Source organism: Serinus canaria, chromosome 5 (genome assembly GCF_022539315.1).
Source record: "Serinus canaria isolate serCan28SL12 chromosome 5, serCan2020, whole genome shotgun sequence".
In the NCBI taxonomy this organism is placed as follows: Eukaryota; Metazoa; Chordata; class Aves; order Passeriformes; family Fringillidae; genus Serinus; species Serinus canaria.
The window spans coordinates 52,667,896-52,682,745 of NC_066319.1; the positions used below are offsets into that span (position 1 = coordinate 52,667,896).

The following is a 14,850-nucleotide window of genomic DNA, read 5'->3' on the forward strand; positions in this document are numbered from 1 at the left end:
TGGTCTTTTGTCCTTCATCCTTCTGTTTGTGCAATGAGTAATTTCTGGACATCATTGTGTAATTTACTTGGGATCACTTCTCTAATTCGATGATGCCATTCAGAATTTTGTATTCTAACATACAAAGTAATTATCAGGTGTATGCAGTTAATAGCTTATAGTTTTGATTTTTTTTAAATGAAAAAAATATTTTTCTTGAAAACAAACAAACAAAAAAAATATCAACACTGTGTAATGTTAAAAAAAAGGAAAATAACTTTTTTGGGGTTTTTTGCCAGAAACCTTTTCAAAAGCTGATTATTCTGTCAAAGGAAGTGTTAAATTTCTGAACAACTCTAGTAATCCTACTCAAATGGAACTTCAGTTTTGTTCTTTCTGGAGGGAATCCCGCAGAACCTAAAATGACCTTTCTGTAGAGTTTAAAAGTCTTCATCACATTCTTGTCATGTGATTTGATTACTTTTCTTACTCCAAGTAGCACAGGAAAAAGAGTACAGTGAATGAAGATGCTTTGAGATCTGTGCCAGAAATGTATGAAGGAAGTGGAATGTGTTTCTTTGATATGTAACAGGAATTAGACGTAATTTTTTCATTCTTTTGAAAAAAAGTGTTTCCCTGCAGCAGATCCACAATGTTTGTTTACTTAGAAAATTTCGTTGTAGATGTGTCAATACACACAGTGTACTCCAGCAGCTGGAGTTACTACACAGTTTGTTTCTGCCTTCAGACACTGCTGGGTTTTGTTCAATAGCCTACAGTATAGATGATAAAATGTAAGTAGTAGCTGTGCAAAAAGGGTTTGGGGGTCCTATGGGCAAGTCATATATGAGGCAGCAAAGGATTCTTGCAGCGATGAAAGCAAAGGCTGGGCTGCACTAGCAGGACAACTACAGCCAGCAAACTACAGAGGAATAATTACTTCCCTCTATTCTGCACTTGTGGGACCACATCTGGAACTCTGTGCCACATTTTGGGCCACTCAGACCAAGAGAGAGATTGACAATGTGGGGGTAAAGAACATGAAATTTACTTCTGTTGGAGTAATAGAAAATGGAAGTAGAAGAAATTACTTGGATTATCCCACAATCCCTATTTTTACCTTGAAGGTGAGTAACATTTCATTTAGAAGGTGCTGTGCAGGGTACAAACTAAGTTCATATGACCAGGAGCCAAAACAACTCTCTACCACAGGAAGTATGTTCTTCCTTTGAAGTACTGAGTAAGTCAGGCACCTGAGTGACACGTTTAGCCTCAAGGTACTTGTGCAGCAGCTACTTCTCAGCTCATGCAGCTTCTCAGCAGCTACTGTCCCCAGTAACTGACTGGCTCATTGGGTTTCAGCCAGTTGCTTTGCTGATTTTGCTTTACAGTTATAACAACAGTAATAACAAATCTAATGACAACAGACCTAAAGATGTATCAGATTTCCTTGAAAACAACTTCAGCCTCCTCACAGCTGATCTCCTACCCGATCTGGAATCCATTCCATCTGGATGGAAGCTGAGGGTGCAGATTAGAACGCTGGAATGGAAGGGGCAGGGGTGCTGCCGGTGCCACGCTGCCTGTTTTGGGAGACGCTGAGTAGGCAGGAGTCGCCTCTGAGGCCAGGTAAGAAGGAGCAGTTCCCACCTTCTTCCCCATGAAGGAAAAAGATGAAATGAGGAAAAAGAGGACGACGCAGGTGGCCTCGCCGGGCTGACCCTGAGCCCTGTGTCCCCTCTCTCCTCCCCGGGCCCAGAACGCGCCGCTGCTCTTGGCCTCTCCTTCAAGCACGAAGGGCTCTGACATCCGCCCGGGCCGGCGCTGCCCGCAGCGCAAAGTGCAGGGGGCGGTGCCGGGGCTGCCCCGCAGCGGCCCCGCTGCCCCTCACGGCCGCTCCCCGCGCTCGGGCGGGCAGGCACGGCGCCTCTCCCCGCCCCCGGGGCAGCGGGAAGGGGCGGCCCCGCCGCCTCTCTCCCGCCCCTTAAAACTCCCCGTTGTCCGGGCAGTCTGGAGGTAGCGGATCCTGCGGCGCGGGATGGAGGTGGCGGCGGTACGGCTGCGCTCCCTGCGCAGAGCCCTGGCCGGGCCCCGGCCCCAGGAGCGCCCCGGCTGCCCCCCGGCCCCCTCCGCCAAGGCCGAGGCGCGGGTGCTGGTCATCAACTCGGGCGGCACCATCGGCATGGTGCAGGACGTCAAGGGTGAGGGCCGGCGGCGGGGGTGTCGGGGCTGGCCGTAGGGAGCGGGGCTGGCGGTGGGGAGCCGGGCTAGCCGTGGGGCTGCGGCCGGGGCTGCCTCGGCACGGCGTGACCGCGGGTTCCCGGCGCGGTTTTCGACGCTGCATCGCTGCTGTGAGCGGTTCTCTCTAATCCCCGGCTCCCGTCAGCTGGTGCACCCGGTAGCTCAGCTGATGGGCATCCTTGTGAGCGTCACAGCGAGCGGCAGCGGCTTTTGGCAGCGGACAACGTGTTTCCTTCCTGCAGCGAGTCCTTTCTGCCCTACCTCGCGCACTGAAAATGAAACCGACTTTATCGCACTAGGCATGCAGGCTGTTTTTAGCCCTAAATGAGCCACCGTCACCCGCCACCCAGAGAGCGTGTGCCTGGCATTCCTGCTGGGAAGAGCGTGGGCCGCTGGAGCTGGCGGCCGTGACGAGGATTTTCCACTGGTGACCTGGTAGGCGGAGCGGATGCAAGTGTGGCAGCTGCCAGGTGTCAGGATGGGCGAGATGCAGTGTCAGTCTGGGGACAGGTTTCTGCTACTCTCCCACCAGCTCTTGGCTTCTTTCATGAAATCACTGAAGAGTTCTGCCTTGCCTTACCTTACCGAGGGAGGAGGAGACTTGATAGATATGCCAAACTCGCTCCCAGCAGCTAGAAAATGTTTACATCCAAAACTGAACACTGAGATGTGTCAGTACAACGCTTGCATTTTATCTGAAGGCTTCTTGGGTATCTACAGGTATATGCTGTGTGATTTTAGGTGCCCCTAAATGTGAGCAGATAGGTGCCCAAACTCACCTGACACAGGCCCTCCAGTCCAGCAGCTGGCTGGAGTGGCACCTAAGCACCTCTTGATCATCACTCAGTAGGCAGTGATCCCAAGGGATACTAGAAACATCAACCCATTAGTGTGTCTGAGGAAAAAATGGATTTCAGTCAGGTCTGACTTGCTGTAGGGCTGTGTGCTTGCCAGTACTGGATTAAAGGGAAACAAGCTAAGATAAGAAGTGGGAGTGAGAGGGAAACAGTCCAATTTTGGTGAATACCTGTTTAATTTCTTTCCTCATTTACTTGGAAGGCAAGTGGAGCATCCCAGAGCTTCCACAGCTTGTGTCTGTCTAGATTCAAAAGCATGGGTACTTGTGATCTCTACTACAGAGTTTTGTGCCTCTGCTTGAAATACTGTCTCTGCTTCTTATTGTAGGATTAAAACACTTGGGTCTTCACCTTGGAGCTTCCTAGACTTGATTTTTTTCAAATACATGTCCTTTCTTCTCAGGAGACAGTGATTGGCTAATCCTTCTTATTGTAGTAAAGATGCTATGAGGTGTTCTTTTTTTTTTATGGCTGTCATTTTTGTTTTTAAACTGTCAAAGTTGTAAAAAAAAGTTCACATTTCAAAGCCATGTGCTGACTTGCCTTTCTCAGTTTGCATTGTTTATACTAAAACAATTTCCTACTTCTATTGCCTCAGCTTTCTAAATGCCTCTTTTAAGTGAATAAATTATAATCACGTGTCTTGTTCTTTTATGAATGAACTTTATAACCTCTTCTCATCTTGTTTTTTTTTCCTTTTGCTTAACAAGTGTCAATCATTACAGCATGTGCAAACAATCTAACAGTTGTGATCCAATGATGCTAACTTGCTGCATCCTGTGGGGGGGGGGGTTTGACCTGCTTTTTTCATACCCACATCTAGCTGCAGAGCAGCCAGAGTACCTCTTTCAGAATATTTGGCAGTCTTTAGTGTTCAGACAGAAGCTAGTGAAAGGGCATGGGAAAGGCAGCATGCTTCAAGGGAAGATACAATAGATACTCATTTCTTTTATTTATCAGTGGGTGGAAAGTGCCTGTTTACAACCCTTCCTAGAACTACAAGTGTTTTACTTCAAGCATGGTGAAGAGAAGTAACTCATCTGGCAACTCCAGCACATCTTGGAAATTCTTGTTGGAATTTCTGCATACCTGTGTTACCTGTGCAGGAGTCATTTTCAGAGGATGAATAGTCTGTTTCAGTTTATGTGACTTGGATGACAACCAGACTCAGGTGCAGACTCAGTATTCATGTTTTTGCTGTCAAGCTACTTCAGTGCATTTTTAAAGTTTCTTACTCCTACTTATTCCCTCCTACATTAGTTTCTTTTGGCTTATCAGTAGCTCATTTCAGAAAGAGAACCTTACTGCACTCCAGAGTGAGGTTACTGTGATAGTGATCTTTCCATCAAGTTTGTGGCGGTGCCTTCAGGAAGATCTTCTCCTTGGGCACATGGGCTAGGTCTCTTTCCTAGCTTTTACGTGTAATAAGGAAAAAAAACCAAAAAATCCAAGTAGAGCTAAGCTAAATTCCCTTAAAAAGATTACCTATCTTGGAACAGTCTACTTAGGTAGCTTAGTTATTTATGTGTTTTTTTTAGACATACTAGATTGCCAAAGGACTGACTGCTGTAGTCCAAACCTTTTCCTGTTTGAAATCTTTCTGAAAGCTCACTTCTGAAAGCTCCAAATAAGGTAACTGCTGCAATTAATATTTTTGCTCCCTGTTTTCTGCAGCAGCACAGGTCGCAGGATATCTTGTTTGGCAGGTAGCTATAACTGTGTTATCTATAGCACCAGAGGGAAAAGCAGAGTCCTGGACTGTAGGAGAGACAAAACTGTGATTGTACTCCTTGGCCACAGGTGCCTGTTTGCCATTCTGCCTTTGTCCACCTGCTCTGTGATGCCAAGGCTGGCCAGCTGACAAGGGACAGGACAGAAGGTGATGAGAGCTATTTGGACAAGTCATACAGCCTGCCTCTTGTCTGCAGGGGTGAAGTTGCTTCAAATACTTGTCAACAGGCTTGGCTCACAAAAGCTGTTTTCCATGTGTAGTAAAGTAGAAATGTTCTTAAAACCATTGCACTTGAGTTCCCCTGTGTTTGCTTCATGAAGCTGTAAAGCAGAAATCCCTGCTAGGCATGGATGAGGGGCTGTCTAGGTTGTAAGTGGGTCATCTTGGATACATCTGCAGAATGCCTTAAAAAAAAGTTTACATTCAGTGCAAGCAATTACGGAAAAATCCTGACAGATTTGTGATTAAGAGATGGCAAACTGCTGTTTATAGAGAAGAGATTAAGGAACATTAACGTACATCAGCTCTCCAGTTCCTGTGGCAAGTACAAAAAATAAACAGTCTAATCCACTGTCAATATTCAGAGCAAGATGAACACTGGACAAATAGAAGAATAATCAGAAAACACCCGGGAAACACTTGAAACTGGGCTGCATTTCTGAGCCAAAATGACTCAATGCCCAGGCACAGCAGAAGTGGCCATTTGTGACTAAGCTAGGAACATCCTTAATAGGAAAAGCAGGGATTATAGCTGAATGAATGAAACATCCAAGGCTTGAAAGTGTTTTGAGTATATTTTGTAAAACAAAGTATTCTGGCAGCAATCCAAAGAAATCCACTCAAATGCTGTTGCTGTCCTGTGAGGAAGTTAGCTATGTAGAGGCCTCCTTCTTAATTTAAGGCAGGCCAGAAAGGAGATCAGGGAGTTCTTTAGGATTTTTCCATCAGCTTAGAAAGTAAATGGGAAGAGCTAGATATACTATTGAAAATATTCTCTGGCTTTTGAGTGTTTGAAATAAACCATGCTGTTTGAAGGTGAACCAAAAATAATTAGAGGTGCTAACTTGGATGAGAATCATGTTTGAATAAACAGCACTAGGAAATAGGAGAGAATTCCCTGTCCTCAAATTAGAAATAACTAGAACTATCAGAAGTAGAATAATGAGGTTTAATGGTTTGTTTGCCATATAAACTGGTGATACGAAACACTGAGATTAAACTGAACTTGACAGTAAAATCTTCAAGTCCAGAATGAAGTACCTCTGTTGAAAGTTCCTTGTAAGAAAACTGTCTCAAGAAGTCACACTTCAGAAAACCAGGGTGGCTTCTAGTTCTGGATGCCAGGACTGTCACTGTCATTCCTGAAACAGGGTATTGGGAGATGAGTTGCAGGTTAGGTTCACAGGTGAACTCAGTTCTGTGATGCTGAGGACTGTAGCATCACAACATTAGGTGCCTTTCTGGCTAACAGAGAACAACATGCAGATTCCCTTTGAAATACCTGGTTGCAACCAGGACACCTGCAGGTCCACCAAACACTAAACATGTTCTTAGGTTAGTTTAAACAGCAGCTATTTTAGGGTCCCTGCCACAGACAGACCCTGTCATGGGCAGGGAGAGGGAGTGCAGAGTTTGAGATGTATACATGCTTTCAACTTTTTCTATTCAGAGGTTTAGGCACCTTTTTACCTTTGTCAGTTCAGATGTTCAGTCTGAACATCTGAACTGACAAAGGTACTATCCCTGCTAAGGGATAGTACCTAGGGTATATCACAACTGGGTGCTTTTTAAGTCTTTTACTACTATTACTAAGTAGTAGTAGTAATAGCTCTGGAAGATGTGACAGGGAATGGTAGCTTTCTGCTACAGTTGCAAAAATTGGCTTCCTGTCCCTGCTTTTAAGTATTTGCAGATAAGCAACAATGAAAAATAGGTAAAAGCACAAATGTATGTGGAGGAGATTTGAAATATTATTTCTCTTAAATAAAAGATTTATCTATTTCAAGTCAAGAAAAGAATAGCTGCATGAATATTTATTAGTTATGTTCATTTTTCATGGTTTTAAACTGGCAATAGACTGTTTAATTTGGAAGGATGGGCAAACTGCTGTGTAACTTGTCTTATTCCCTCCTTACTGTGCCACTCGCTTCCTTCCATCCCTTCTCCTTTATTCACTTCCTTTATTCTTTGTTTTTAAGGCCTTGCTCCTGAGGCCAATAAATTAGTAAGCAGTTTGAAAACGATGCCGATGCTGCATGATGAGGCGTTCGCCCGGGAAACAAAGCTGAACTACTGCCATGAATTCCCAGAGAACACACTGGTGCTCCCGTAAGTACAGAAGGGTTAGCAAGTATCTTGTTCTTTTTCAGGTAATTACCTCTCTAGACATTTACCATGAAGAATCTATAATGAGATTAGAAAAAATTCTTATATTAGTTTAAAAGGAAAATGTCCACCATGTTTGATGTGATAGAAAATATGTTTGGATATATTTGCAATGAAGTTCCTTAGAACTGCCTGAGAAATAACTTTTAAATTAGGCAACAAGTAACCATTCTGGGCAGTCTATTCCTGGATTTTTTTTTTTTCTGTATATTAATTTGCTGCTGTGCAAACATACAAGTATTCAACATAAACTACAAAAACTATATACAGCTCCATGTGCATTATCTTTAGTATATGTCTGAAAAAGTAGCATGTAATTAATGCATCTGTGAATGGGCCTCATGCTTTAATTCTGCAGGCCTTCTGTTTTTAAAAGCCCTAAAAGCTGATTGTTTTTCCCAAATTTATGCAACATTATGATAATAGGCAATGGGTTTATAATTAATCTGCATTGCTTCTTAACTGCTGGGCAATGGTTAATAAACTTATAGGTTTTATTTAGAGGCAGTATGATAATATGAACTATTCCCTAGCTGTGATGAATGACTGTACCCCTGTAAACATGCTAACTTTGCACAAAGGATGATTTTATACAGTTGTCCAAAAATAAATGGGACCATAGCTGGTGTTCTATATGAGTAAAAATAGATATTCAGTAATCTTTAAGGAGAAAACCCAGTTATTCAAAGGAAATAAAAGGTTTATGGATTTTTTTCTACTTTGTATTGAGGTCTCTATAAACTTTTAAAAGTAACCACTTAAACGGCAGATAGCAGGAAAAGGAGTAAAGGGAAAAACTATGGACACCTGGTTCAGTAGTATTTCTGTGAATATACAGTTTGTGTTAAATCTGATGCTTACCCTAAGAAAAATGGAGCTCTATTATGACACAGTGCTTGAATAACTTTTAAGTACTTAAGGGATTAGAAACATAACAAAACTACACTAATATACTTGTATGAGTCCTAAATATACTTCTCCTGGCACATCTTTCCCCAAAAACCAGAAAAGCTTAAAACAATAATTCACATCAAAAAAACCCAAGGTTTAAAAACTAAACTTGTCTTGTTTTTCTGGCACTGCTGAGTGCTGTTTCTGAAGGTTAGTTGTGGCAATTTGCCATCTTGTCTTTTGTGCTAGCCAAGTGATATTTTAACTAGGTGGTTGAGAAATATTGTGACTTCCTGAGGGGAGAAATTTTTGTGAACTTTGTATATCGGTGTGTAACGTCAATGGAAGAGGAATGACATGATCTCTTTTTGGAGAGAGGCATCAGAAGTTGAAGACAGGGCTCGTGTCTGATATCAGGATGTCATGTTTTATTCAAACAGCACATTTTAGTAGAGCTTTCTTGTCACAGATTTTCAGCTGACTTCCACAGTTACTCTTAGCATGTGTAAATGTGATATCCAGCAAGGCAGTTTTTCATGTGAAGTCTGACTTCATAGTTACAGGATGTCAGTTTAAACACGTTGTTTAAATGCTCTCTCTGCTGTGTGCAGCAGTCTTAGAGGCTTCATAGGGGGAATGAGTCTACAGATTTTGTTAGAAGTCTCAGGTGACTCGAAAAAGGGAAGTACTGCACCCAGCTTCAAAAAAGATAGAAAGGAAGATCATGGGACCCACTGATCTGTTAACCTCCCTTCTGTGCCTGGGAAAGTAATGATCTTTCTAGAAGCTCTGCTAAGGCATGTGGAGGACAGGAAGGTGATTTCATCTAGCTAAGCTTACTGAGACTTCTGTGAAACTTTTGATGTGGTCCCCTACAACATCCTTCTCTCTAAATTGGAGAGAGGATTTGATGGGTGCACTGTTCAGTGGATGAGGAATTGATTGGATGGTTACAGGCAGAAGGTGGTGGTCAGTGGCTCAGGGTCATGATGGACATCAGAGACAAGTGGTATTTCTCAGGGATCTGTATTGGGACCAGTGTTATTTAATATCTCCATTAATGACAGGGATGGAGGGATCAAGGGCTGCCTCAGCAAACTTGTAGATGACACCAAGCTGAGTGGTGCTGTTGATACACCTGAAAAGTGGGATGCCATCCAGAGGGACCTGAGCAAGCTCAAGAACTGGGCCCATGTGAATCTCATGAGATTTAACAAGACCAAGTGCTGGTGCTGCACCTGGGTCAGGGCAACCCTGGTATCCAGCCAGGCTGGAGATGAACAGATGGAGACCAGCCCAGCCCAGAAAGACTTGGAAGTGCTGGTGGATGAGAGGCTGGACATGACCCAGCAATGTGCACTCACAGCCTAGAAACCACCCATGTCTGCCTCCCAAATTGTGTTTATTATTAAATTAAATGTAGGTATTTATGCTTTAAACGACATCAAGTCATGAACTTCTAAACTTGGAATTTAATTTCCAGATTTAAGACATTTTTCACCTAGATTTGGGAGATGGGGAGGCAAAGTGTGAAAACTACTGATTTAAAGAAAAAATCAGAAGTGATGAGTTGATATTAACGCTGAGGTTTTTTTTCCTAATTCTTTTTCTTCATAGTCTCTCCAAGCAAAACAAGAGAATTTTTTACACAATCCTTGAGCTCTCACCACTGCTTGATTCTTCCAACATGACACCAGATGACTGGGCTAAAATTGCAAAGAAACTTGAGGTACAGTGCTGTGGGATAAGAATTAATTTTTCACTTAGACAAAACTGTCAGTATATCTAGTATACTTGGGAAGATAAAACAATTCAGTAGTGCTATACATATGTATTTATTTCTTTAAATGTAAAGTACCTTAATTAGTGGCTTTAAAAGTTTGCAGTATTTTTATTTCATTTGAAAATGTTCTCAACTCCCTAAAGTTACATTGTTCTTCCAAGGATGAGCCATGCCATAATTCCATACAATAAAATAAATTTGAAGCTGTGATTGAATAAGGTATGTAATATGTAGGTTGATGTGTCCAAAAACATTGACTTAAACTCACTGTCCAAAAATGTTGAATAAAATCCTTTGGTGTGGGTAACGTAGCTGAAGATTGCTTAGTTACACATCATTTGAGTGTTCAAATAGCTTAATAGTTGGCTATTGACATAGAAAATAATTGAATGTCTTTCTGCATTTCTTACTCTGGGCACACGTGGACTGGAGTAGCTTTAGCTTTGCAACCAGTGGAAAAAATTGCTACCATGGTTAGGTTTCCCACAGTGGAAAATGTTTAAAGCCCTAGATGTTTCTGCATAAATAGATAAACTCATTACATCCTTCTCTAGAATTAAAAAAAAAAAAACAAAAAAAAAAAAAACAAAAAAAAAAAAATCAGCATTTCTGTGCTCCTGTCCTTTGCCTGAACTTACCTCTGTGCTTTTAAAAAAAGCAAAACTGCAAAGCACTTCAAATGCTTCACACCAGGAATTCATACATAGCTGACAGAAATAAATAACTGTGGGGCTAGGAAGATACTGCTCTTCCACTCTGTGATAGTGGGCTTTATAGTGTAAATTCCCTTCTTCCACCATGCTGTAGCAATGCATGGGAACAGTTCAGTAATGCAGGGAATGCTGCTGAAGGTTCAGCATTCAGGTTTCAACCTGAAACCACCAAACTTGGGAGGTTGTTTGTCCTATCAAATACATCTTGCCCAGGCAAAGAAGACATGGAGCTGGTGTGTACATGGAAAGTCTCTAGGATGGAGCAGGGGTGCAGCTGGGAAAAGTCCAGGGCCAAGAGAAGGCAGCAATCCCATGCTGAACAGGAGAGAATTTACCTTTTCCCCTTACTGGCATATTAGTTTTTATTACAAAAAAAGTGGGTTTTTTTTTCTTGTACACAGGTTCTCTGTATGCCCAGTTTGTGTAATCCAAAGGAAGATTGCTGAGAAGGCAAAAAAAAGGAACCCTTTTCAGCTCTTCAGGTTGTGTACAGACACTGCTACTTTGTGTTCATCTTAGACACTTCTCTGCCACAGCTCTAACATGATGATGGTTTTCCAGACTAAACATTCCAAGATGTTTCTGTGGGATATGTCCTTATTTGGCAACCTGATCTTTTCCATTATGAACCTTAAACCAAACTAAATTCTTTTGCATCTGATAAGGTTCATAAGACTGAAAGTATTTGTGAGTGTACTGATTTAGAGAGGACAGGTGGCTATTTCTTGGCCATTCTTGAAGCCTCCTTTCCTTGTTGCTGCCTTGGTGAATGGATGCAGCACAGTTTTTGTATCACCTTGTGTTTGGCCTGCAGAAAGACCTTGCAACACTGGCAGTTGTGTTGGCTCAGTTGTTAGAGATAAGCCGAAACTCTCTGAAACTTCCTGTAGGTAGCAACAGGTAGACAGACATGAGTATCTGTGAAGAAATAGTGAAAGGACAAGTAGGAACCTACAAATGAGTTTGGACATGACCTTGTTATCAGGAGGTGCCAAGTGTTTGTGCCTAGTGTAATATGAAGTGTAATTAAAAAGAAATCTTGTTTAAACCTTTTTTTTTCTTCCCCATGCTGGCACGTCATATATCTGCTTAGAGTTCTGTGTAATCCTTTGCATGTTACCACAGAATCACAGAATTTCTAGGTTGGAAGGGACCTTTAAGATCATCGAGTCCAACCCATGTTCTAACAGCTCAACTAGGTCATGGCACTAAGTGCCACATCCAGTCTTTTTTTGAACACATCCAGGGATGGTGACTCCACCACCTCCCTGGGCAGATGATTCCAGTATTTGATCACTCTTTCTGTGAAAAACTTCCTCCTTAATTCTAGCCGGTATCTCCCTTGGCGCAGTTTGAGACTGTGTCCTCTTGTTCTCTCTGTTGTTGCCCGGAGAAAGAGACTGACCCCCAGCTCACCACAGCCACCCTTCAGGAAGTTGAAGAGAGTGATAAGGTCACCTCTGAGTCTCCTTTTCTCCAGGCTGAACAATCCCAGCTCTCTCAGTCGCTCCTCATACGGTTTGTGTTCCAAGCCCCTCACCAGCCTTGTTGCTCTCCTTTGGACACGCTCAAGCATCTCAATGTCCCTCCTAAACTGAGGGGCCCAGAACTGGACACAATACTCACCAGTGCAAGTTACATCAGAGACATCAGTGTGTCTCCCTGCAGAGTTTGCTATGTCCATCATTCTTAAAGTAACTGAACCAATTCCTTTTTCTTCCAAAAGCCAGCAGGTAACTTGTCACAGGATGAGGAATGTAATTCATGGCTTTGCATTTAAAAAAACCCACCTCTTGTGTGGAGTTGTATGTAGATTAAAATTTTTAAAAAATTGATTTTGATAGTGCCTGATAATGTAAGGGCATTCTCAAAAACCAGCAGGTGAACGTCTATTAATGAAGAAGAAGCCTCTCCCTCAGGTTCTACTATAGAAAGGATGGCTTTCCATCAGAAGAGGGCGCTCTGACACTGGTAGTTTGCCTGTCTGCCATGGATTAAACAGATTGGTTTTTCCCCTATATTATGATAGCCCTGGTTTGCCTAATCTGTTCCTGTAAATGGTGTAATCCCTAAAGTAAAAGCGGCAACAAGACATCAGAATATACGACTAATTTGCATATGTTAACATTCCTGTTTAAAGCCATTGCTAAGCTTTTCTTAATTAGGAGTCTTCTGGTTTAAAAACGCTGCATTAATATGTACACACAGAAGAACCTCTTTGACTGTTCCATAATCAGAATTACTGGCTCTAGTGTTCAGTGTCCGATTAACCCTTAATTGTATTTAGGCTGGAAACAGGGTAGGTTTCGGGACAGTTGTATGTGCAGTACCCTATAAGGCATTGTGCTGTTGCCTGCATCAGTGAAAGCAGTGCCCTGTGTTCCTCACCTGCTGGTGCCAGGGCATTTCTTTAACAGTGTGAAAACTGTCTCTCCACCTTCAGGAGCACTACGAGAAGTACGACGGTTTTGTGATCCTGCACGGTACTGATACTATGGCGTACACAGCTTCAGCCCTGTCCTTCATGTGTGAGAACCTGGGCAAAACCATTGTTCTGACAGGATCTCAGGTAATGGAAGTACTTTGAACTTGAAGCAGAAATCCTCATTTTTGGTTTTTATATGCAGAACTTGGCTGTATCCTGATTATCACTGTACAGTTTAGCAGTGCAGGCCAGGCGCCTGCCCAGGGTGGATGGTCACAGTGCTGACAGAAATGAGTGAGAAATGATTGCTCACCAGCTGAGGATCTGCCCCATAATTTTATCACTAATGACTTCACAACTCTGTACCAAATCAGACCAGGAGTTCATTATTGCTGGGGCCAGATGCTTCAGAGAAAGCATAAGAGCCTGTCATTGGCCATTGTGTATTAATCGGTTTATATGAGAAGCATTTTTTCAGCCTCAGGTGGCCACTGGTTGTCAGCTGTCTTCTTTTTCTTTAAAAGCCCTGAAGCTTAGTATTTTTTACTTCATCAGTTGTTATCTCAACTTACATTACTCATTGTTGCATTCTTTATAACTTAAAGAAATAAACTTAAATCATTAGATACATTTTTGATCATTTCCACAAAGCATCCACAATATGGTCTGTTTCCTTTCCTCTAAAGACTTACATTTATTAATTTTCATTCTCTTAGCTGGAGATCAGCCCTTTGCATATTGTCTGAGGAGGAGGGGTTGTCTTACTAGAATAGCTTGCTTGAGTGTAAAATACTGCTGTAATCACAAAGGAAAGATGAAACATCACATTGTAAAATTCCCCTCCCCAATCTCATAACTTCCCTTTCACATGTGGTCTATTTGAAGTCAAAATACAAAAGTCTAGGAAGGAGTAGGCTCCCACTTGCTGTCTTGACATGGAACAGCCTAGTCATGATACATCAGTCAAAGTTTTGCTTTCTTTTTGGTTTTATTGCTTGGAGATCTATCTGACATATGATCCAGCAAGGGAGCATGTGATTTTCTATTTTAATAATTGCTGAAAGAAGCGCTCTCTTTTAATAAAGAGGCAGTCTGAAAAGGCATGGAAATCATCACTCCGCAGACTAAATTTCTGGTTTTAATCTTGTCCTTTTTTGTCAGTAATAACCTGCTGGCTCAGTTTTACTATGCTGTGAGGAAAGATGGTGCAAGAGAGCTGTTGTGAAGCCTATAGTGACAGTTTTGTATGTTCTGGGGTGTTGCTTTTTCTCTCTATCATCACTTCTCCTATGCTCAGTCACTTTTAACTATGCCTACTTGCTAGTTTTTAAATTTTTTTTGAACCAGTGTTAATATTCTTAATCACATTAGAAAAATCTCTGTATTAATTTTTAAGCACTTAAATTACAAAATTCTGTTAAGCAGAGAGAGTCTTGCCATCTGCTGCAGTCTAAAATAGTTTGGGTGAAGAAGGAAAACTTTTTTTGTCATAAATCATTGTTACATAAATTATTCATGTATTTGTATTGCATAAGTTGGACTCATTTTTTCTGCTGTGTAGGCTTTACATAAGGGCCAGGGTGTAATTCCAGTCTCTGCTCTTCAGGTGCCCATTTATGAGCTGCAGAATGATGGCCGAGACAACCTTCTGGGGGCGCTGCTGATGGCTGGGCAATTCGTGATTCCTGAGGTCTGTTTGCTGGGAAGACCATCTAAGAAGCTGCATTTCTCCCTCTAGCCAGGACACAAACACTCACTAAATGTCTGGTAGGCAGTAAGGAATTGTACTTAACCAGGAAGATGAATGGATTCCAACTGAGGTAACAGTGCTTGCATGGCAAAGC

The 14,850-nt window shown here is 42.2% G+C and overlaps 1 protein-coding gene across 1 annotated transcript in view; it reads left to right on the forward strand.

Annotated features, from left to right (window-relative positions):
- Positions 1-2,002: 2,002 nt before the first annotated feature.
- Positions 2,003-14,850, forward strand: part of ASPG (asparaginase) — a 45,215-nt gene continuing 32,367 nt past the window's right edge. Inside the window, exons 1-5 of the mRNA XM_030240043.2 lie at positions 2,003-2,180; positions 7,008-7,137; positions 9,703-9,814; positions 13,025-13,150; positions 14,613-14,696. Coding sequence (XP_030095903.2) covers positions 2,018-2,180; positions 7,008-7,137; positions 9,703-9,814; positions 13,025-13,150; positions 14,613-14,696 — 615 coding nt within the window. The 5' untranslated portion in view covers positions 2,003-2,017. The remainder of the gene's footprint in view (positions 2,181-7,007; positions 7,138-9,702; positions 9,815-13,024; positions 13,151-14,612; positions 14,697-14,850) is intronic.